This window comes from Cynocephalus volans, chromosome 2, assembly GCF_027409185.1.
Source record: "Cynocephalus volans isolate mCynVol1 chromosome 2, mCynVol1.pri, whole genome shotgun sequence".
Lineage (NCBI taxonomy): Eukaryota > Metazoa > Chordata > Mammalia > Dermoptera > Cynocephalidae > Cynocephalus > Cynocephalus volans.
In genome coordinates this window covers 117,024,520-117,045,529 of record NC_084461.1, presented here as the reverse complement: position 1 = coordinate 117,045,529, position 21,010 = coordinate 117,024,520, and the positions used below count along the sequence as shown (strand labels likewise).

At 41.3% G+C, this 21,010-nt stretch overlaps 3 protein-coding genes across 7 annotated transcripts; 1 reads left to right on the top strand and 2 right to left on the bottom strand.

Moving 5' to 3' along the window:
• Positions 1-434: 434 nt before the first annotated feature.
• On the bottom strand, positions 435-1,284 carry LEAP2 (liver enriched antimicrobial peptide 2). The gene is made up of 3 exons (XM_063088230.1): positions 1,228-1,284; positions 886-1,025; positions 435-573 (listed from the first exon to the last, which is right to left on the bottom strand). Exons 1-3 carry the CDS (start codon positions 1,282-1,284, stop codon positions 537-539), a joined length of 234 nt encoding a protein of 77 aa, XP_062944300.1. The 3' UTR covers positions 435-536.
• An 11,731-nt stretch (positions 1,285-13,015) lies between these two features.
• Positions 13,016-14,273, bottom strand: LOC134370372 (cytochrome b-c1 complex subunit 8). 4 transcript variants are annotated; one of them, XM_063087504.1, is made up of 3 exons: positions 14,191-14,273; positions 13,841-14,007; positions 13,016-13,206 (listed from the first exon to the last, which is right to left on the bottom strand). In XM_063087504.1, exons 2-3 carry the CDS (start codon positions 13,992-13,994, stop codon positions 13,112-13,114), a joined length of 249 nt encoding a protein of 82 aa, XP_062943574.1. In that variant the 5' UTR covers positions 13,995-14,007; positions 14,191-14,273; the 3' UTR covers positions 13,016-13,111. The 4 variants fall into 4 exon arrangements, with proteins under 4 accessions (XP_062943574.1, XP_062943577.1, XP_062943575.1 ...); XM_063087507.1 differs by having other exon boundaries at positions 14,169-14,255; XM_063087505.1 differs by having other exon boundaries at positions 14,182-14,243.
• Positions 14,274-14,719: 446 nt separating this feature from the next.
• GDF9 (growth differentiation factor 9) lies at positions 14,720-19,165 on the top strand. Of its 2 annotated transcripts, XM_063087502.1 has the most exons (3): positions 14,720-14,790; positions 16,543-16,738; positions 17,928-19,165. In XM_063087502.1, exons 2-3 carry the CDS (start codon positions 16,606-16,608, stop codon positions 18,890-18,892), a joined length of 1,098 nt encoding a protein of 365 aa, XP_062943572.1. In that variant the 5' UTR covers positions 14,720-14,790; positions 16,543-16,605; the 3' UTR covers positions 18,893-19,165. The 2 variants fall into 2 exon arrangements, with proteins under 2 accessions (XP_062943572.1, XP_062943571.1); XM_063087501.1 differs by lacking the exon at positions 14,720-14,790 and having other exon boundaries at positions 16,342-16,738.
• The last annotated feature ends 1,845 nt before the right edge of the window (positions 19,166-21,010 follow it).

The following is a 21,010-nucleotide window of genomic DNA, read 5'->3' as shown; positions in this document are numbered from 1 at the left end:
GGCTAGTGCCAACCTTACCCATCTCTGACACGTCACTGCAAAGTTCTTAACATGGAGTGAGGGGTGAGGATCCAGGGCCACAACTTATGAACCTGCCGAGATTGATTACATAGCTATTGCTAAACTTTTGCCTTTAATCTGCCATACTGTTCTTTAAAGATTCTTGAAAAAGTGTTGACTCTTACCACACTTTCCAGATTGAGAAGTTAACACAACTATTAGGCAATGCTGTTTTTTCCTATAGTATACAAAGTAAGTCCTCAAGAGCTTGAATTCCAGACTGTCAAAATTTCAATTCAAGACATTTAATAGTATCCATAGAAAAATAAACTCTAAATTGACGTTTAGTTATGCTTATCCAAATAACATTCTAAGAAGAAATGGAGACCAGTTTAAAGCATACATCTGTCTTTAAATATTAAAAACTCAAGATTGCTTCACTTATGTGTCTCCAGCCAAAATGCAGTTAGTCAATATTCCATAGAACGGAGCATTGTTGGAGGTGACCGCTGTTCTTTCTTCCCCTGGTATGTACATCATTCCTGGGCCACACTTAGGGAACAGCGTCTTTTTCTAGAGGGAAAGAGAAGGTGGTTTTTAAGACTCTGGGTCTAAGAGTGACAAGGGCCACCTCTGCTGCATCTTCCTCTTTGCTTGATCTATTCAGTCTCGGGAAACTGAAGAAAGGGAAGGATTCACTCTCATGTACCCTTGTAGACCTGTTCTTGGTTCTTAACTCTTGAGGGTTTCTCCTCCATGGAGCTCCCAGCCTCAGCCCAGGAACTCATCCCTCCCAGCTTTATTGTTAGGTCTGTGTGTTTCCTGATTTCTGCCCAACTTCCTAGGGCTGTCTGGCCCAGCCCTGGTCCCAAATTTGTGGAGTACCTGCATAGCCGTGTGATACACTCAGACTCGTCCCGGCAGGAGGCTCCGATGGGCCTGAGGGAAACCCCTCTCCAAAATGGGGTCATTCTCCGTGGCCTTCTCTTTGCTGAACTGAGTTCTGGTGTTGGGGAGCCATCTAGCTGTAGGGCGAAGACAAATTCACCTCAGATATGAAAGAGTTAACATCCTACTGCACACCTTGGAAGAATGATCATTCCCTGAATGCTATGGACTCAAAATAGAGGAACCATTTCTCAGGACTGAGTGGCTCTCAAGTTCCACTCACAGTTCCACCACCATGACCATCTCCACACATGAACGCGCATAGCCTGCCTTCCTTACCTCGGCCAACAGCAGCAGGCAGATCATGAGCACTGCAAAGAGTTTGAGGTGCCACATCCTGATGGAGGATGTTGAAGCCTAAACGCCAAGGGTAGTTCTCACTTTTATAGACTGACATCTGCCTCTTTCATAGTTGCCAGGTAAGATGGGGGCAAAGTTTATATTTGTAATCCGGATTGATTTAATAAGTTAATGTCTACCAGAGGAATGTGCTCAAAGGCTGCCTTTCAGGCATGTTGTATTTACTGATCCCTCATCTGGACTTTGAATGATGGTGTGACTGGCCTGGATCCTTTCACCCATTTTACCAAGTCAGCCCTGTCCCTCCTTCCCTTTGAAAGCCATGTGAAACCATTGAGACAGGACAGGGACCTGGACATATTTCTATTCCAAAATAGCTCAGTGAGATCACTATAATCAAAATAGAATTCTAATAATGAAATCTTCAGAAATAATGTTGACCCTTTCAGCCTTGTCTAGGAAAGAAGCACTGATCTACATGAACAGGCATTGGATAAGGCCCTTATCTCCCTTCTATGGGAGGTTGCTTCAACAAACATGGTTTACAGTGCCTCAAATCCTCCATGTGCATAGATGGACTACCACCCTAATTATCCGTACTGATTTATTGTCATAGTAGAATGAAGACCCATCTGTGGAAAACTGCCTGGCCTTTTCTCTTTCAGGAGAAGGGCAGTCAGGACTGATGTGGGACTTACTTGAATCATGAGGGAATTGAATGAATGATTATAGGTTGGTTTTGGTTTTTGTCTTGTTTTTAAAAACATGTGAATGAGGGGGTAGCAGGATCTCCTAAATTAGTGGGAGATTTTGTGTAGTGACAACATTGCAAGCCTTGAATTATGTACTTTTTTCCCAATAGTAGACTATGGCCACAGGGCAGCAGGCATAGGCCTCAGATCTCCCCAAAGCCAGAAACATTCATTAGCTCAAGTAGGAATTACTGCAGCTTCCTAGGCCAAGAGAGAACACGTGTCTAAACCATGAGTAGTTATGGGTACTAATTAAATGAAATGGGCATTTTAATAAATTTGGCGGGAAAGTTGTGAACTCTGAGTAAGGAGATTAATAGGACTTCAGATATTCCTATGACCTGGAAGGATAAGCGAGGACAAATGCAACAAAATTTTCTTAATCTGCCGGGTTTCTCACCAAAAACTTGGGTGATACCTCTTCCCAAGAATCTTCTCATTTTCACAGTCTGGATGTTTAGGTAACAGCCTGCTGCTTCCCTTACCCCCAAGGAAATAAGGAGATGCAGCACAGCTGAAGGTAGAACAGGATGGTCACCAATCCTGCTGCTAGGCAAATAGAGTGAGCTTCTTTCCAAGGGAGAAGAGAGTGGTATGATAGACCTCAGCACTGGGATTGGGTGGAATGTGACTCCACAGTTCCATTACCCTTAGGACCATGGAGTAGGCTGGATGGGGATACCAGTGCCTATACTTTAGAGACATTGAGAAGCAGACCTACATACCAAACCCGACTAACCAATCCTGTAAGGTAGATCCTAGTTAGCTGCTCCCTCCCTTTACCTCTGAGCTTGGATACTGGAACTTGGGTGGGGTGGGGGAGAGGCTGTGTGGTAACCTAGTGAACATTGGGTAAGAACACAAATCTGATTAGGTAAGCAAAAGACTGAACAACGTGCTGTCCTAGAGCCAGTCATGTCTGTGGACTCATTGCCAGCCTCCCTGTAACCAGCCTGCAGTGACACACCAACTGGGATTTGGAAACTGCTCATCCAAAAGATGGGTACTTGTTCTAATCCTCCATTTCTGCCTTTCTGTACTCCAAGCAAAATCAAAGTAGACTTTTGTGTTAATTTGTAAAACCAAACCATAGTCCAAGAAAGAGCATGAAGCCCTGGGTCCCTTGTGTGTAGGGAAAAAAGGACCATTCATCCTCATGGGTGTGATAACACTGCAGAAGCCTTTGTGATTCAACCCTCCATCTTGTATGGCACCCCTCCTACAATCTCTCAAAAAGATCCATTAGTTATTGTCTGCGGAACGAACCACTGTTAGGGAAAGCATTTAAACGTATGTCTACATGAATTCTAGTTTGTTTTTTTTTTAAATTAAATATGGAGTAAAAATCAAACTTTTAGAAGCAAAGCAGTACCCAGACCACACTTAGATGAACTGACAGCAGTTGTCCACAGCCATCCCATACCCCTTAAACTGTTAAGGCCTGGTCCTGAAATTTTTTAAAAAAGAACAAAAACAAACTCATGGGCTCTCTACAATTAAGTATTTTGCTGAATTAATAAACATATAACTACATGCTCCTTCCTCCAGTAGCCTTTAACAATTTCAGCCATAAGGAGAAGGAATTCTTGGCTGGGATGCAGGAACCTGGGGTCTATGTAGTGCAACTGACCACAGGCCACCCCTTCCCCTCTTCGGGCTTTAGTCTCCTGTTATGTCAGTGAGATGGGAGTAGATCCCAGGACTCTCAGGCACTGACATTTGGGGGTTCAAAAGATTAATTTACAAGAAGACAGACTAAAGCAGGTTTGATAGCTAAGAGGATGGTAACTCTGGATATAACTCCAGGGATTTTCTACTCCTAAGGTAGGTGCCTGGGATGTAATGGGAGAGGGTGTAGTTAAATGAGCAGCTGTTTGAAAACACATTCCAGATGGAAAGGAGATCATTAGGAATTGGCAGTAATTGGAAACTTTTTTGCTATCTGAGCAGGAGTTGCCTATAATAAAAGATGAAAGATTCTGAAATGCAAAAACCTTTCCACATAAAATTTCAACAAAGGATCAAAAATGTATTTGCTTTTTTGCTGGCTGGAACTGGCACAGATTTCTGGTTGTACACTAGGGAGGCCTGCATCTTGGGGACAAACTGAATGTATGTTAGCATACTGAAGTGAGCTCCCTTCACCAGACTCTGCAGCCCATATATAAAAGCCCTTGTGGGAGGAGGAGCATTTGGGAAAAGAACGGTTAAATGGAGCAAATGTTTGTGACATAGCAGCAGGTAAAGGAGCCACACCCAGGTGTAGGCTTTGAGGACCACAGCAGCTGTCTTTCTTCCTTTAGAAAACCAGCACACTAAGACTTGAATTAAACATTTCAACAAAACAATAAAGAAAAAAAAAAGGCTTTACTCAAGTTCTCCTTTGTGGATTTGTACAAATCGAATGGCCCCTAAAATGATCCCAGATCATATACCTGAGTACTGAGCTATGACAACTCCCCACATTGCATACACCCACTGCAGGGTTGACAGGTTAGTTCACATGGTTAGAGCGTGGTGCTGATAACACCAAGGTCCAGGGTTCAGATTCTCATACCGGCCAGCCACAGAAAAAAAAGAAAAATAAAGCACCCCTGCCACACAGGCAAACTTAGAGAGGGATGCCCCTTAATGAGAGACAGACTTATAAAGTAGCCTTTAACAACTTTAGCTAAAGCAGAAGCTCTTTAAGGGCTTACAACAGTCATCTCAGTATAACACTCCTGGGATAAAAAAGGTTCAGACCAACAGGCTCAATGCCTGGTCTGGGGTGAGAAAGGGTGTTCTTTTGAACTGCTATCTCCAAAAAGTCAAGAACCAGGGAGAAATACTTTAAGGGTAAAACAAAGCCAGGAAGATGAAAGAGAGTAGCTATCTACCCTAGTGAGCTTCGGGAAATAATCAGAGGGAAAAAGATCACGAGTAAGGATTTACTTGTGCTAAAAAAGAGAGTATAAGAAAGACATCACAGCCTGTCAAGGCAGTGGTCCTCCCCTGGCTTGTGAGCCTTTCAAAACTATGCATTAAAAGTAAGAGTGGTGCATGCACCTTTTTCAGGTCCATGGTTTTCATCAGATTCTCAAATGAGTCCATGACACAAATATGTTGCAAGACCTGGGAATAAATCTGGACAGACAGCCAAAAAGGAAAATTGGACAATGTTGGCAGATGGAGGCAGGGAGAGTTTTCCTCAGATAGCTGCCCTCTGTTAATCCTGTTCCACCTTGGCAGACACATATCATTCGTCTCATCATCACAACCCAAAGACTTCATATTAACATTTCTATTTTATGGGTGAGGAGCTTAATGCGGGTTTCTTGCCCATATCACACAATAACATAATGACAGTTTAAGAATATGGAGGAGACGCAGGCAGCCCCCACCACCCAGCCAGAAGGCAGGGGCATGCATGGGGTCCTTGGTAAGAGCCACAGGCAAGCCCCACTGTCCAGAAGAAGGCAGGAGCACATACAGGTCCTAGGCAGCTGTAGGCAGCACCCCCTGCCTGGCAGAAGGCAGGAACATGCAGAAAACAGCACTTCCCATGGGTGGTACACCACAACCACTGTTACTGCTGCCACAAGGACAGCTCACTGCCACAGTAGCAGCCATAGCCACTGTGCAGGTAGCCTGCCACCCACTCAACTGCATTGACACAAGGAGGCACCAGCAGAGATCAGAAAAAGAAGAGGAAGTCTCTCTCCTCAAAGCCCACATAGAAGCAACTGCTCTACCAGATGATCAGACATCAACATAGAGATACTAGAAATATGAAAATAAGAAAATATGGCAACACCAAAAGAATACAGTAATTCTCAAATACTAGATCCTATAGAGCAGGGAACCCTTAAAATGACTGAAAAGGAATTCCAAGCAACAATCCTAAGGAAACTCAATGAGCTACAAGAAGACTCAGTTAAACAACATAATGAAACAAGAAAAAAATCCAGGATATGCAGGAGGAAATTTAGAAAGAGATTAATACCTTAATAAAGAATGTGGAACTCATGGAACTGAAAGATTCATTCAACAAAATAAAAAACAACTGAGAACTTAAGCGCCAAGCTAGAGTAAGCAGAAGAAAGAATATCTAATCTCAAAGATAGTCTTTTCAAAATAACCCAGGTGGACAAAAAAAAAAAAAAGAAGAAAATCTAAGAGAGCTAGCAGACAGCCTTAAATGCACATTCAAATCATGGGTGTTACAGAAGGAGAAGAAAAAGGAAAAGGCATTGTAAACCTATTCAATGAAATAATAACAGAAAACGTCCCAGGTATAAGGAGAGACATGGACCTTCAGATCTAGGAAGCTCAAAGATCCCCAAACAGATTCATTCCAAAAAGATCCTCTTCAACACACATCTTCTTCAAACTGGCAAAGCTCAAAGACAAAGAGAGAATCCTAAAAACAGCAAGAGAAAAGCATCAAGTCACCTATAAGAGAGCCCCTATCACACTAACAGCAGACTTCTCAACAGAAACTACACAGGCCAGAAGAGAATGGGATGATATATTCAAAATACTAAAAGAAAAAAATTGCCAGCCAAGAATACTATACCCACCAAGGCTACCCATCAGAAATGAGGGAGAAATAGTGTATTTTCCAAACAAACAAAAACTATGGGGTTCATCACCACAAACTGACCTTGCAAGAAATCCTCAAAGGAGTCCTGCATCTGGAATCCAAAAAATGATAATCACTACCATGAATACACAAATAAGAACATAACCCACTGGTAGAACAAAAATGCAAGTGAGAAAGAGAACAAAAGTAAATCTTACCACCGCAAAAAACCAATAAACATCAAAGACAAACAATACAAGGGTATGAAAATGTTGCTTTGCCCCCCACAGATTTGTCACCCCTCTTCCCCTGGGTGATGGAGATGCAAAGGATTACTCAAAGCCCATCTCTTCTGAGTAGTGAGAGGCCCAAAGTGGTTAACTTCCCTGGGACCCTCCAGCGAGAGGCAACCCTTCCTCGGGAAATTAACCCTGAATTGGGGTTCTCTTCCTGCATTTATTTTTCAGACCAGGAAGTTAGAGGAAGAGACATAGGTGGGGTTATAGTTTCACAATATAGGCTGGTAACTTTCCGTGAAACAAGCCAGACAACATTCCAGTAAGGCTATCAACAAAAGCTTGATCTTAGCAAACATTCCTTCTTACAGCAATTTCTCAGTATCTTTACATAACAATCAGTAACTAGTCTGTCCTTGAGCCAGCAACCTTGCTGTGCCACAAATCTTTATCTCACACCAGAGACTTATAGCCTGAGGAAAATTTCCTGTCCTTGCAAGGTCAATATTTGAAACTGCAAGACTTTGGAAAACCAGTCCCTGTGAAGTACATATGCTTTTTAGTATATTCCACAAGAAAAGAATAAAAGATATTTAAAACATCCAAATGAAAATTGATAAAATGCCAGGAGTGAAACAGTACTTTCCAATAAAAGCCCTAATGTAAATTGTTTAAACTCCCCTCTCAAAAGACACAGACTGACTGAATTAAAAAGTTAGACCCAACTATATGATGTCCTCAGGAGACTCATCTCACCTGTAAAGACACACACAGACTAATAGTGAAGGCATGGAAAAAGATATACCACACAAATGAAAACCAAAAATGAGCAGGAATAGACATTCTTACATAGGATAAAGTAGATTTTAAACCAAAAACAGTAAAAAGAAACTGAGAAGGCCACTATATAATGATAAAGGGATCTAGCCAGCTAGAAGACATAACAGTCATAAATATATATGCACCCAACAACAGAGCACCCAGATATATAAAGCAAACACTATTAGGCCTAATGAAAGAGATAGACACCAATATGATAATAATAGGGGAACTGAAAACCCCTCTCCTGACACTGGACAGATCATCCAAGCAACAAATCAACAGATAAACTCAGGATTTAAACCACACTTTAGACCAATTGGACCTGGCAGATATCTACAGAACATTTCATCCAACAACCACAGAATATATATTCTTCTCATCAGCACATGGAACGTTCACCAGGATAGACCACATTAGGTCAAAAGTCAAGTCTTAGCAGATGTAAAAAAATCAAAATTATTTCAAGTATCTTTTCAGACCATGATAGTTTAAAACTGGAAATTAATAAACAAATGGAACTCTGAAAACTATACAAACACATGGAAATTAAACAACAGGCTCCTGAATGACCTATGGGTCCAAGAAATTAAACAGGAAATCAAAAAATGTCTTGAAACTAACAAAACTAAAGATACATCATGCCAAACCTTGTGGGATACTACAAAAGCAGTACTAAGAGGGATCTTTATTGCAATAAATGCTTACATCAGTAGAAAAACTTCAAATAAACAACCTAACATTACATCTCAAAGAACTAGAAAAATAAGAACAATCCAATCCCAAAAGTAGTAGATGGAAAGAAAGAAAGAAAAAAATAGTAGATGGAAAGAAATTGCTGAACACATACAAACTACCAAGACTGAACCAAGAAGAAATAAAAAACCTGAGCAAGCAATGAGATTTAAGCAGTAATCAGCAGTCTCCCAATAAAGAAAAGCTTAGGATCAGATGTCTTTACTGCTGAATTTTACGAAATTTTAAAGAAGAATTAATACCAATTCTCCTCAAACTATTCCAAAAAATTGAAACAGAGGCCATTCTCCCAAATTAATTTTATGACACCAGCATCACCCTGATACCAAAGCCAGACAAAAATACAACAAAAAAGAAAACTAAAGCTAGTATCTCTCATGAGCATAGACACAATAATCCTCAATAAAATATTAGCAATCAGAATACACCAACACATCAAAAAAATTATACACCATGATCAAGTGTGATTCATCCCAGGGAGGCAAGGATGGTTCAACATATGCAAGTCAATAAACAGGATACACCACATCAACAAAATCAAGGACAAAAATCATATGATTATCTCAACAGCACAGAAAAAGCATTTGACAAAATTCAACATCCCTTCATGATAAAGGCTCTCAGCAAATTAGGTATAGAAGAAAAGTATCTCAACACAATAAAAGCCATATACGACAAAACCACTGCCAATATCATTCTGAATGATCTTAAGAAACAAGGATGCCCACTCTTACCACTACTATTTAACATATTAGAAGTACTAGCCAGAGCAATCAGGGAAGAGAAAAAAATAAAGGGCATCCACATTAGAAAAGACAAAGTCAAACTCTCCCTGTTTGCAGATGACATGATCCTGTATATAGAAAAACCTAAAGACTCTACCAAAAAAACCTCTTAGAACTGATAAGCAATTTCAGTAAAGTTGTAGGATACAAAATCAACACACAAAAATCAGTAGCATTTTTATACTCCAATAATGAACTAGCAGAAAAAGAAATCAAGAAAGCAAGTGCATTTACAACAGTCACCATAAAAATAAAACACCTCAGAATAAGTTAACCAAAGAGGTGAAAGATCTCTACAATGAGAAATACAAATCACTGCTGAGAGAAAAGAGTACACACAAAGACGGAAAGACATTCCATGCTCTTGGATTGGAAGAATTAACATTGTGAAAATGACCATACTACCCAAAGCAATCTACAGATTCAACACAATCCCCATCAAAATACCAATGACACTCTTCAAAGAAATAGAAAATACAATCCCAACGTTCATATGGAACAACAAAAGACTCTGAATAGCCAAAGCAATCCTGAACAACAAAAAAATAAGGCCAGAGGCATTGCACTACCTGACTTCAAATTATACTACAAAGCTATAGTAACCCAAACAGCATGGAATTGGCATAAAAACAGATACTCAGACCAATGGAATGAATAGAGAACCCAGAAATCAACCCATATACTTACAGCCAACTGATATTTGACAAGGGCAATAGGAGCATATAATCGGGAAAGGACAGCCTCTTCAATAACTAGTGCTGGGAAAACTGGATATCCATATGTAGAAGGATGAAACTCGCCATATACCAAAATAACTCAAAATGTATTAAAGACTTACATATAAGACCTGAAATATATAAAACTACTAAAAGAAAACATAGGGTAAACACTTCAGGAATTAGGTCTGGGCAAAGACTTTATGAACAAGACACCAAAAGCACAGGCAACAAAAAAAATAAACAAATGGAATTATATCAAACTGAAGAGATTCTGCACAGCAAAAGAAAGTTAACAGCGAAGACAACCTACAGAATGGGAGAAAATATTTGCAAAGTATACCTCTGACAAGGGATTAATATCCAGAATATACAAGGAAATCAAATAATTTAATTGTAAGAAAACAAGTAACAATTAAAAATGGGCAAAGGAGCCAAACAGGCATTTCTCAAAGGAAGGTATACAAATGGCCAACAGACACATGAAAAAATGCTCAAAACCACTAAGCATCAGGGAAATGCAAATCAAAACCACATTGAGATATCATCTCACCACAGTTAGACTGGCCATTATCAAAGAGAGTAACAAATGCTGGCAAGGATGCTGGGAAAGGGGAACACTTCTACACTGTTGGTGGGACCATAAATTAGTGCATCTGTTATAGAAAACAGTATGGAGTGTCACCTCTCACAGAGTGAAGGAAACGCAAAAGATTATTCAGAACCCATGTATTCAAAGCAATAAGAAGCCCAGAGACTGCACCGAGGAAAACGTCTTCCATAGAGGAGAGCCCGGGCACTGCCCCAAGTCAGTTTTTGCTTCAGTTTTTATTGTAAAGACAAGAAAGTTACAGAAGAAAAACAGATGGTTAATCAATCATAGTGAAAACATAACCTGGCTGCTACATAACAACCTTCATTAAAGCATGTATAACTTAAAATAGTTCAAGCAATTTACCATCAAAAGGAGTAAGCTATATGATGTACAAAAAGAAATGAGATAGTCACCGAAGTGCTTAACTCCCCAAGAAACTCAAAGAAACAACTTAGGGCAGAATGCGGACCATCCCCCAAGCACTAACTAGCAGAATATCCTTTAAGATTTTAGCTTACACTTTCCCATCATTTAGGTTTAGTTGCACCAAGGGCATCTGCCCCCAGAGCAATCACTTTTTGCTGTACTTCAGTTCTCTTACCTACACCAAAGGCTTTAGTCCTGTGAAAGTTTTCTGGCCTTTCTTAGTCTTAACATTTCTACATGATTTCCTAAAGGGTTGGGCTTTGGCCTCCTAAACTACAGGCTTTGGCCTTCTACACTAACAACTTTGGTCCTGAGAAATACATGTGTTTTATTTCTCTCTCATTGATAACTTCTTAGTCAATATCCTCCACAATGGAATTTCCTCAAACACTTACAGATAGAACTGCCATATGATCCAGCAATCCCACTACTGAGTATATACCCAAACGAATGGAAATCACTTCAAAGGGATACCTGCACTCCAATGTTTATCACAGCTCTATTTAGAGAGCTTAGAGTTGGAACCAACCTAAATATCCATCAACTGGATAAGGAAAATGTGGTAAACACAATGGAATACTACTCTGCCATAAAAAGGAATGAAATTCTGCCATTCATAGCAACATGGATGAACTCAGAAAAAATTATGTAAAGTGAAATAAGCCAGGTACAGAAAGAGAAGTATTGCATGTCTTCAATCTTAAGTGGGAGCTAAAAAACAAAGAAACAAAACAAAACAAAAAAAGAAAGATATAAAAATCACAATAATCCCTTAAACTTTCAAAAGGAGAGAACAGAACTGAGGCCTCCAGGGGTGGGAGAGCGGGAGCAGGAAGAAGAGTTGGGGAAAAATTGGTAAAGGACCACAAAAAATGTTTACATTGTATAATGATAAAACTTAAAAATTCAAAAATATATAAATAAGAGTATGGGTCCATGATTATTATACTCGGCCTTCTCCCCCACATCCTGCCTCACATCCAATGCAATTTATCCTATAAATTTTTTTTTTTTTTGGTTTTTTTTGCTGGCTGGCCTGTACCGGGATCTGAATTAACTTTGGTCCTTAAAAGGAAAACAGCATTCCTTAGAATAAGAAGGAAAGATATCGCTCCAGCCAGACTGAAAGTTGCTTCTGACCAGAAGTGTCCTTAAAAAAGAGAAAGTTTCTGAAAACCGAGCAGGGAACCAGAAGCATAAAACTGCCAGCCACGCCTATACCCCTGTCCTGGAGAAGGGAAAATGGTAACTTTTCTACTAAAAAGATAAGTCAAAGGCTTTACAACAGGAGTAAACTTTTTCCATAAAAGGCCAGAATAAATATTTTAAACTTTATGAACCACATGTGGTTAAAAACCATTGTTGGCTCCCCAGTACAAAAACATCCATAGTTCACTTATGCCTGCAATAGAGGCAAAGAGACCACCCCATCCCCTCCTTTTATAGCTGACTCATGCTAAGGGCAGGCCTGCCGTAGAAGGAAAGGAAGTAGAGCATAGCTTTAAGAGCATACACTTAATGCATGACTCTTACCATTTACTGCTGTATAATCTTGGGAAAATTACTTAACCTCTCTGTGCCTGTTTCCTCACCTGCAAAATGAAGGTAGTAATATTTTCAAGGTTCTTGTGAGGTTTAACAGAGTTCACTTGTGTGGCTAAGAAGAGTACCTAACACACAGTAGTTAACGATATAGTAACTAAATGTTGTTACTTTTTGTTGTTGTTGTCTTTTTGTGACCAGCCGTACCGCGCTCAGCCAGTGAGTGCACCGGCCATCCTTATATAGGATCCGAACCCACGGCAAGAGCACTGCTGCGCTCCCAGCGCCGCACTCTCCCGAGTGCGCCACGGGATAGGCCCTAAATGTTGTTATTATGAGAGCAGAGGGCCAAGAACCAACAGCTCCTGTACACAACTCCCCACAGCCCATGCCACCCACAACTGGTCAGGTGCAGCTACTTTCTTGTAGAGTATAGAATAAAGGGTGAGCTCTGCTCCTTCCCAAAACCCCAGACTAGCAAAACTGCTTAGACTCATGCTGAGAAGGGGAGTTTCATGCTTATATATTAGCAGTCACATGCAGGATTCTGTTCACAAAAATGTAAAATCACAACAGTGCAGTCCATAAGAAGTTTATTGTGTCTTCAAGACACTATAATGCAGACTCAGAGAAGTGTTTCAGAGACAGGAAACCGTCATCCAAATGAGTTGCTCACTTGTCATTTTCATAGACATCTGGATTCTTCCTTTTGGATTTCTCAAACTCCTGGTTCCCCCATGTGTAGACAAGATAAAACCCTACAAATGCTTTAAAAAACAAAAGTGAGAGGAAGCAGTGAGCACATATAAGACACAACAGTCGCAATTTTAACAACAGTCTTCTTTTCTGACTTAAGCAGATTCTGCCCTCCTATCGCTCCCTCGTTTCCAAAAACCACTTTTAAACAAGAGGATCAAGAAACGTTACATTACACACCCAATTTTACAGGTGACCAAAAGGAAGAGGTCCACCCAGGAAAATCTGTCAGCAAATTTTTCCCATCTCTCCCCTGCTGTTTATAAATGAATTGAAATAAAAATTTACATAAATTTCACTTTACAGTGTACAAGTCAGTGATTCTTAGCATATTCACAATGTCGTGCAACTATCATCACTAGCTGCTGCGCATTTAACACAAAACATTTAATCCCTGATAGGAAATAAGTGAGTAAAGATGACCTCAACGGTAGACGCTGGAGTCACCCAAGTGACCTTAAGCCAGTCATTTCAGTTCTTTGTGACCCCTTGTAGGATGGGGAGAATGATATGACCAGCTCAAGGTGTGTACGGCTAGTGACACAGTGCCCGCCGACAGCGAGCGCCCACTGAGGGAGCCGCAGTTACTACTACAGTCGATGGGGAGCCCGGGCGCCCGGCCCTCGCCCTGCCCGCGGCACTCACGCGGCACCGAGCGAAAGAAGGACGCCCTAATGCGGCGCAGCATGTTGGGGATGCCCTTGCTGAAGTAGTGCGGGAAGGCGCGCTGCTCGAAGGGCGACAAGCTGTAGGTGATCACATGCCGCATCCGCGTCAGATTCCCAAACTCTAGGCCCATGGTCGCGGCGGTCCTGCAGGACCAAGGCGGGCAGGCGCGGGGTCAGTCTCGGGATGCGCTGCGGCCCGCGCGGGGTCCCCCGACCCCAAATGCCCGCCCGGTACCCATCCTTTCCCAGCCCGAGAGCACGCCCCACCTCCCCGCCCCGGGACCACCAAGACTGCACGAACCGACCCCACTCCCGCACCAGGGTCACCTCGCCCTCTACGGTCGCCGATCCACACGCCTCCGGTCGTCACCTCCGGCAGGATCGGAAGCAGTTCGCGGAGGCCGTGAAGCCACTTCCGGGAAATACCATTCTTCTGTTCTCTCCAGGGGAAGCTACTGTTGCTCCCCGTCCTAGAGAGAAGTGGCCTGGCCTGTTGACCCGAGGGCCGGCTGGGGGCCTGCCCGGGCTGGGGGCCTGCCTGGGCCGCGGGGTGGGTTGAGTGGGCTTCGGGTGGCGATGCAGAGGCGCTCGCAGCTCTCGTTAGCCTCCCGCGTTTCTGTAGCGCCCCAGGCGGGAAGCGGCCAGATGCCCGAAGGGGAGAGGAGGTGAAGACGAAGGGGCCCGCTGACCCGGTGCCGCGCTGGCCGCAAGCTTAGGGCCTGCGAGTCGGCCCAGCTGTGGAGAGCGCCCCTCAGGCGGGGCCGCCCCACGACTGCGGAATGCCAGGTTTCGTGTGGTCCTGTCCGGGAGCTGAAAGTGGACTCGGTTATTTTCAGATCATCAGCTACCAAACCAGGGGCACATCTAGGGCTTCTCTTGGTAATCTGCCTTAGAGTCAGTCCACTGGCAGCCTGTAGACTTCCCAAGGTATAATGCAAACGTTTCCTCGAATTCAGCCACACAAGTCATCAAATAGTTGTCACGCCATTGATTAACGCTGTTAGTGGTGGTAGGAGGGAAAAAAGAGGCCACCGCAACCGCAGCCAGATTCCTCCCCAGTTGGTTTAGTCTGGGGAGGAAGGGGGAGAACCACGATGACCAAATTCACTTTTCCACTCCCCAGGGTGAGAAGCAAGGGAACTTCCGTGTGAGGCGTTACGGTTTTCCCGAAAGTGCATTCTGCTTAATGATGCTGCTGTCCTGTACAGCTGACTGACTTTTCTACTCGTTGCAGAGTGTTTGTAAATGTTTTGTTAATGAGATTGCTGGCCACAAGTAATGTGGAACTAAGCTCTCATTCAGCAGTTGGAGAGTATTTTGTAACATCGCTTACTAGCCACAGACCAGGGAGGCCTGGCAGGCAGTGAACTTAAATTTTGTAAACATGCCTCAGTTTTATCCATCTAGATACTGCACAGACTGGTTTTGTATCTTGTTCTATGAGTGTGGGTTGATTTTCTTCCAGCAAATAGTCTTCCAGGTTGCACTGTATATCCCTTCATTTCAGCTTTTCATGGAACACCTTTGCCTCATTTTTGTGAAACATAATATCTAGCCTGGTCTCAGCTCCAAGGCAAGAACATGTACTTGCAACAGTTAAGGACCACTATTTGGGTGATTAATAACAAAACACTCACTTATTTTATAGCACCTGCAAACATCTCAAAACCTTTCATCCAAAATATGTAGACATATGTGCAGACCGAAGGACATCAAGATATTACATTTAAAAATTAGTCAAGGTTAAAGGCAATATCCCACTCTTTTAAGCACATTGTAAGTACAATTGTAATATTTCAAGTACATATTCTATACCAAGCCACCCCCAGAGGACTGGGCAACTTAATAGTTCTCTGCTCTCTGGAATTTCTATTCCAATTGTGACTTACACCCTCCAAATCAAAATGTAATAAATAACTACTTGTTCTAGGCACCTGGAAGTGGGAGCGTTGGTGTAGATGAATAGAGAGGAAGAGTAAACCCAATAACATAAATTGCATGCCAACAGATCTGGGTATCATCATGAATAGTTAGCTTTTCTACATGCCGTGGAAGTGTCAGCAAGCACCTAAGGAACATTTTGAGAATCCTAATTTTTCTAAAAAAATGAGAGGTTTTATTTTAAGATCAGTCCTCAATTTCTCTTAGACTTTCAGCTGCACAGCTAGTCTGTTAAACTAGGACCTGGCCTGGCTGGTTTTAAGTAAATGCCAGGGAATCAGGGAGAGGAAAGCTAAATAATCAAAGAAATCTGTATCTAATGATGACAAATCGGCCAAATAGAGTGTTACCAGCTGTTTGATATAGACACGATAAAAATTATCTTCAGCTAGGCATCCTTGAGGCCTGATTATAGAAGTGATGCTATACTCCACCCACACACCTAAAATTTATTTAAGAGACCAAGCCAGGATTTTCCTGGCTTTTAGGAAGAAGGCTGGTATGGGGAAATGTGTTTCTTTCAAGTTCTTGCAAGCCATGGCACTTCCCACCAAATTCTTCCTTTGGTTTTTCTACTTTACCTGGCTGTGTTCTCCTATTAGCCTTGGTTCTCTGGCTTTTAGGGGACAAGCTCAGATTGCAGCTAGTGCTGAGTTGGAATCTGAGGTTGATCCTTGGTCCTTGCTGCAGTCTGTAGATGGGAGAGACAGATCTGGCTTCCTTCCCCCTCTCTTCAAGGTTCTGTCTGATGGTCAAGGTGGGACCCCTAGGCTGCAGCCAGACTCCAGAGCTTTGCACTACATGAAGAAGCTCTATAGGGCATATGCTACCAAGGAGGGGATTCCTAAATCCAACAGAAGTCACCTCTACAACACTGTTCGGTTCTTCACGTCTAGTGCCCAGCACAAGCAGGCTCCTGGAGACCAGGTGACAGGTGTGTAAGTGCAGATTGGTTAACTGGGTGAAGGGAAGATGATAAAAGCTGCTGCATTTCAATTACAGAAAGGAGCTAGGCCTTGCTCCTTGAACTGCATTTTATTTTGCATGATACTCAATATCTGATTGAAACAAAACTGGTACTTGATCTTATTTCTTCCTAATTCCCTCAATGGTTAAGGTGAGCTAATACAGAATTTTAGAACTAAAAGAGACTCACTGGCTTTAAAAGCTGAGGCAAAGGCCTGCCTGATTAGCTTAGCTGGTTAGAACACAGTGTTATAACACTAAGGTCAAGGGTTCAGATCCCTTTACCAGCCAGTGCAAAAAAAAAAAAAAAAAAGCTGAGGAAAGTGCTGCTGGAGAAGGTTAGCATCTCTTTCCGTTCTTCTAAGCTGTTGGTCAGGAAATGATCCTAAAACATTTCTTAGAGCTATTGGTGTGCCCTGTTAAACAGGATATTATTCTCCTGTTTGTTGCTTTCTGTGAGAAGCAAAAGTGTCAGTCAATTTGAGTCAGTAGCTTGGTGTCTTATGTGTGTGAATGGAGCAGTGCTTTAAAAACTATATTCAGTAGCTCATGACTTATGTCCATTGTAAACCAAAAGCGCAGTTGTGGCTGTTTAAAACCCTCCTTCTGTGATAACATGCTTTGTTATGGGTTTTAGAACTTCCATTTGTTTTCAGTCTCAAGTGTTCTAAATTACCTTGGAGAATTAAGTTTTTTTAAATTGACTTTGTTCACTAGGGTTTAGAATGACTTCTTAACAAGCCTGCCAAGTGTTTTCTTTTTATTATGGTTTTCCCTCTAGAGAATCTCCAAGAGATACTACTACTTTCCTTATTAGCTTCCTATATGTTTAGAGCAAATTAAGACTAAAACTTCAGAATGTAATGACTTCCTGTTGCTTTAATTCACCACCAAAGCTGTTCTGACTTTCTGAAGATAAAATGTCCAGTTGTGGTTGCTGGGAATTAGTTATGGTACCAATTACCTTCATTTTCTATATTAATCCTCCCCCATCCCACCTTTTTCTTTTCTTTTCTTTTTTTTTTTTTTTGAGGCTTGAGGAAGTAAAGGGAAAGAAAAGGGAGAAAGCATGTTACAAAGTACGAATTCCTTGACTTGTCTTCCTATTATGTTTGATTTGTATTCAAGCAGTACTGGTTGATTGTTTTCCTTCTCAGGAATCCTTCCATCAGTGGACCTGCTGTTTAACCTGGATCGTGTTACTGCCGTTGAACATTTACTGAAGTCAGTCTTGCTATACACTCTCAACGACACAGTTTCTTTTTCCTCTGCTGTTAAATGTGTGTGCAACCTGGTGATAAAGGAGCCAAAGTCTTCTAGCAAGACTCTCTCTAGAGCTCCATACCCATTTACCTTTAACTCACAGTTCGAATATAGAAAGAAGCACAAATGGATTGAGATTGATGTAACCACCCTCCTACAGCCACTAGTGGCCTCCAACAAGAGAAGTATTCACATGTCTGTAAATTTTACATGCATGAAAGACCAGCTGCAGCATCCTTCAGCACAGGATGGTCCGTTTAACATGAGTCTTCTGGTGCCCCCCTCACTGATCTTATATCTGAACGACACAAGTGCTCAGGCTTATCACAGGCGGTATTCCCTTCACTATAAAAGGAAGTCTTCACAGCGTGCTGACCAGAAGAGAAGTCTGTCTGTCTATCCCATGGGAGAAAGGCCTGCTGAGGGTGGAAGATCTTCCCGTCACCGGAGAGGTCAGGAAACTGTCAGCTCTGAATTGAAGAAGCCCCTAGTTCCAGCTTCCTTCAATCTGACCGAATACTTCAAACAGTTTCTTTTTCCCCAAAATGAGTGTGAGCTCCATGACTTTAGACTTAGCTTTAGTCAACTAAAGTGGGACAACTGGATTGTGGCTCCATACAGATACAACCCTCGATACTGTAAAGGGGACTGTCCAAGGGCGGTTGGGCATCGGTATGGCTCTCCAGTTCACACGATGGTGCAGAACATCATCTATGAGAAGCTTGACTCCTCAGTGCCAAGACCATCATGTGTACCTGCCAAATACAGCCCCTTGAGTGTTCTGACCATTGAGCCCGATGGCTCAATTGCTTATAAAGAATATGAAGATATGATAGCTACTAAGTGCACCTGTCGCTAACATATGGTCCTCTAAACTAAAACCTTGAGCCTGTTTGGCAAGGTAAATGCTGTGCCTATCTCTGCCTTCAGGAGAAAGCTTCATGTGTTAAATCTCTAAATATAATACAGTGAATGTTACATAAGGAGGAGCCTGTGTAGATTAGCACATTCTGTGGCATCTTTCAGTGTAGAGAGATAATATCAGTTGGCTACTGAGCCTTTTTTAATTTCCAAATTTAAGTGAAATTATTATTTTGGAAAGCTTTAATTTTTCCTTGAGGAATTTTTTTTTCTTAGGAGTCTTATTTTTGATGGGGGGAAAAAAGAACTTGGAAAGAATTGCAGCTATAAATAGATCATTCAGAGTGCCATAGTTTCATTTAAGAGAAGAATAAATTTCTGTTGATGGCATAAGTTGTGTGTTGTATTTGTGTTATCAGATAAAGATTGCTTTTAAATGATCATTTGGGAGGTAAAGTGTCAAAGCTGGCCTTGGCTCAACTTTTGATTTTTTTCTTCACAGTAAAAGGAAGGCTAACTTCTCTACCTAAATCCTGATGAAGTGAGATTCACTAGGACTAGGAAGTATGCAGTACATCCCGTTTCTGTTCTTAGTGTGATTGGTATACACTATACTAGTTCTACTCATTAACTGGTTTGTATAAGTCAATTGATTCACATAAACAATATAACACTTGTCTTATTCATTTAAAGGAAATTGCCTTGAAGGTTTTTCTAAGAAAATCTGTATTCAAGATTTTTAAAATGTATTTTCTCCTTTATATATTTAAAGCCTCAGACCTTACGGAAGGGAGTCAAGGAGTTTTTGATTTTGCTGACTTCCTGTATAGCTAGCTCCCTTCAGTCCACCCTCAAAGATTTTTTTCCAGGTGGATTTAGGACTGCTTCCACTAAAACTGGCAGTGACTGGATTATATTACTGAACGTGCCTTATGTGAATGAGGGCTTTTATGTGGGTTTCAATATATCTTCTACCTTGAGAGAGCCCTGGGGGCACAGAGTTAGGGCAGATGCAGTGATCTGTGGTTCAGAGTTTCTAAAACCCTAATCTACAAACCAGAAGCATCTTCTAGATTCAATAAATACTTTTCATTGTCAGTGGTCTTTTCTTGGTACTATTTTTAGCTTTATTAGATATAATTCTTATACCATTCACTTACCCATTTTGAGTAGACATTTTAATGGTTTGTGGTACAATATATGCATAAACATGGGATACCATCACCATTGTCAGTTTTAGAACATTTTCATAACCTCAAAAAGAAAACCTGTACCCTTTAGCTATCACTCCTGTCCCCTGTCCTGCCCCCAACTCCCAACTCTAAGCAACCATTAACCTGCCTCTATAGATTTCTTTAGTGTTTTATATGGATGGAAACTTACAATATGTGGTCTTTTGTGACTGGTTCCTTTTATATAGCATGTTTTCAAGGTTCATATGTCTTGTAACATATATCAGTACTTAGTTCTTTCCAATGGCTGAATAATATTCCATTGTATGGCTGTAACAAATTTTATCTGTTTGCCCATTGAACATTTGGGTTGTTTCCATTTTCTGGCTCGTACGAATAATGCTGATTTAAAAGTCAGGTACAAATTTGTGTTTCATTTCTCTTGGATATATACCTAGGAGTGGACTTGCTGGGTTATATGTTAACTCTATATGTAGTCATTTGAGGAACTACTAGATTGTTTTCCAAATCATCTGCACCATTTTACATTCCCACTAGCAGTGCATGAGGGTTTGGATTTCTCCACATCCTCTTCAAAACTTATCTGACTTGTTGATTCTAGTCATCCAGATAGGTGTGAAATGGTATCTCTTTGTGGTTTTTATTTGCTTTTCCCTGATAACTAATATTGAGCATCTTTTCATGTGTTTATTAGCCATTTATGTATCTTTGAAAAAATGCCCACTAAGATCCCTTGTCCATTTTCTACTTGGGTTATTTGTGTTTTTATTATTGTAAGAATTCTTTATTCTGATACAAGTCGCTTATCAGATATGATTTCCAAATGTTTTCTCGCGTTCTGTGGGCTGTCTTTTTACTTTTTTTATTGAAGTAAAATATACATAAAAATTTACCATTTTAACCTTTTTTAAGTGTACGGTTCA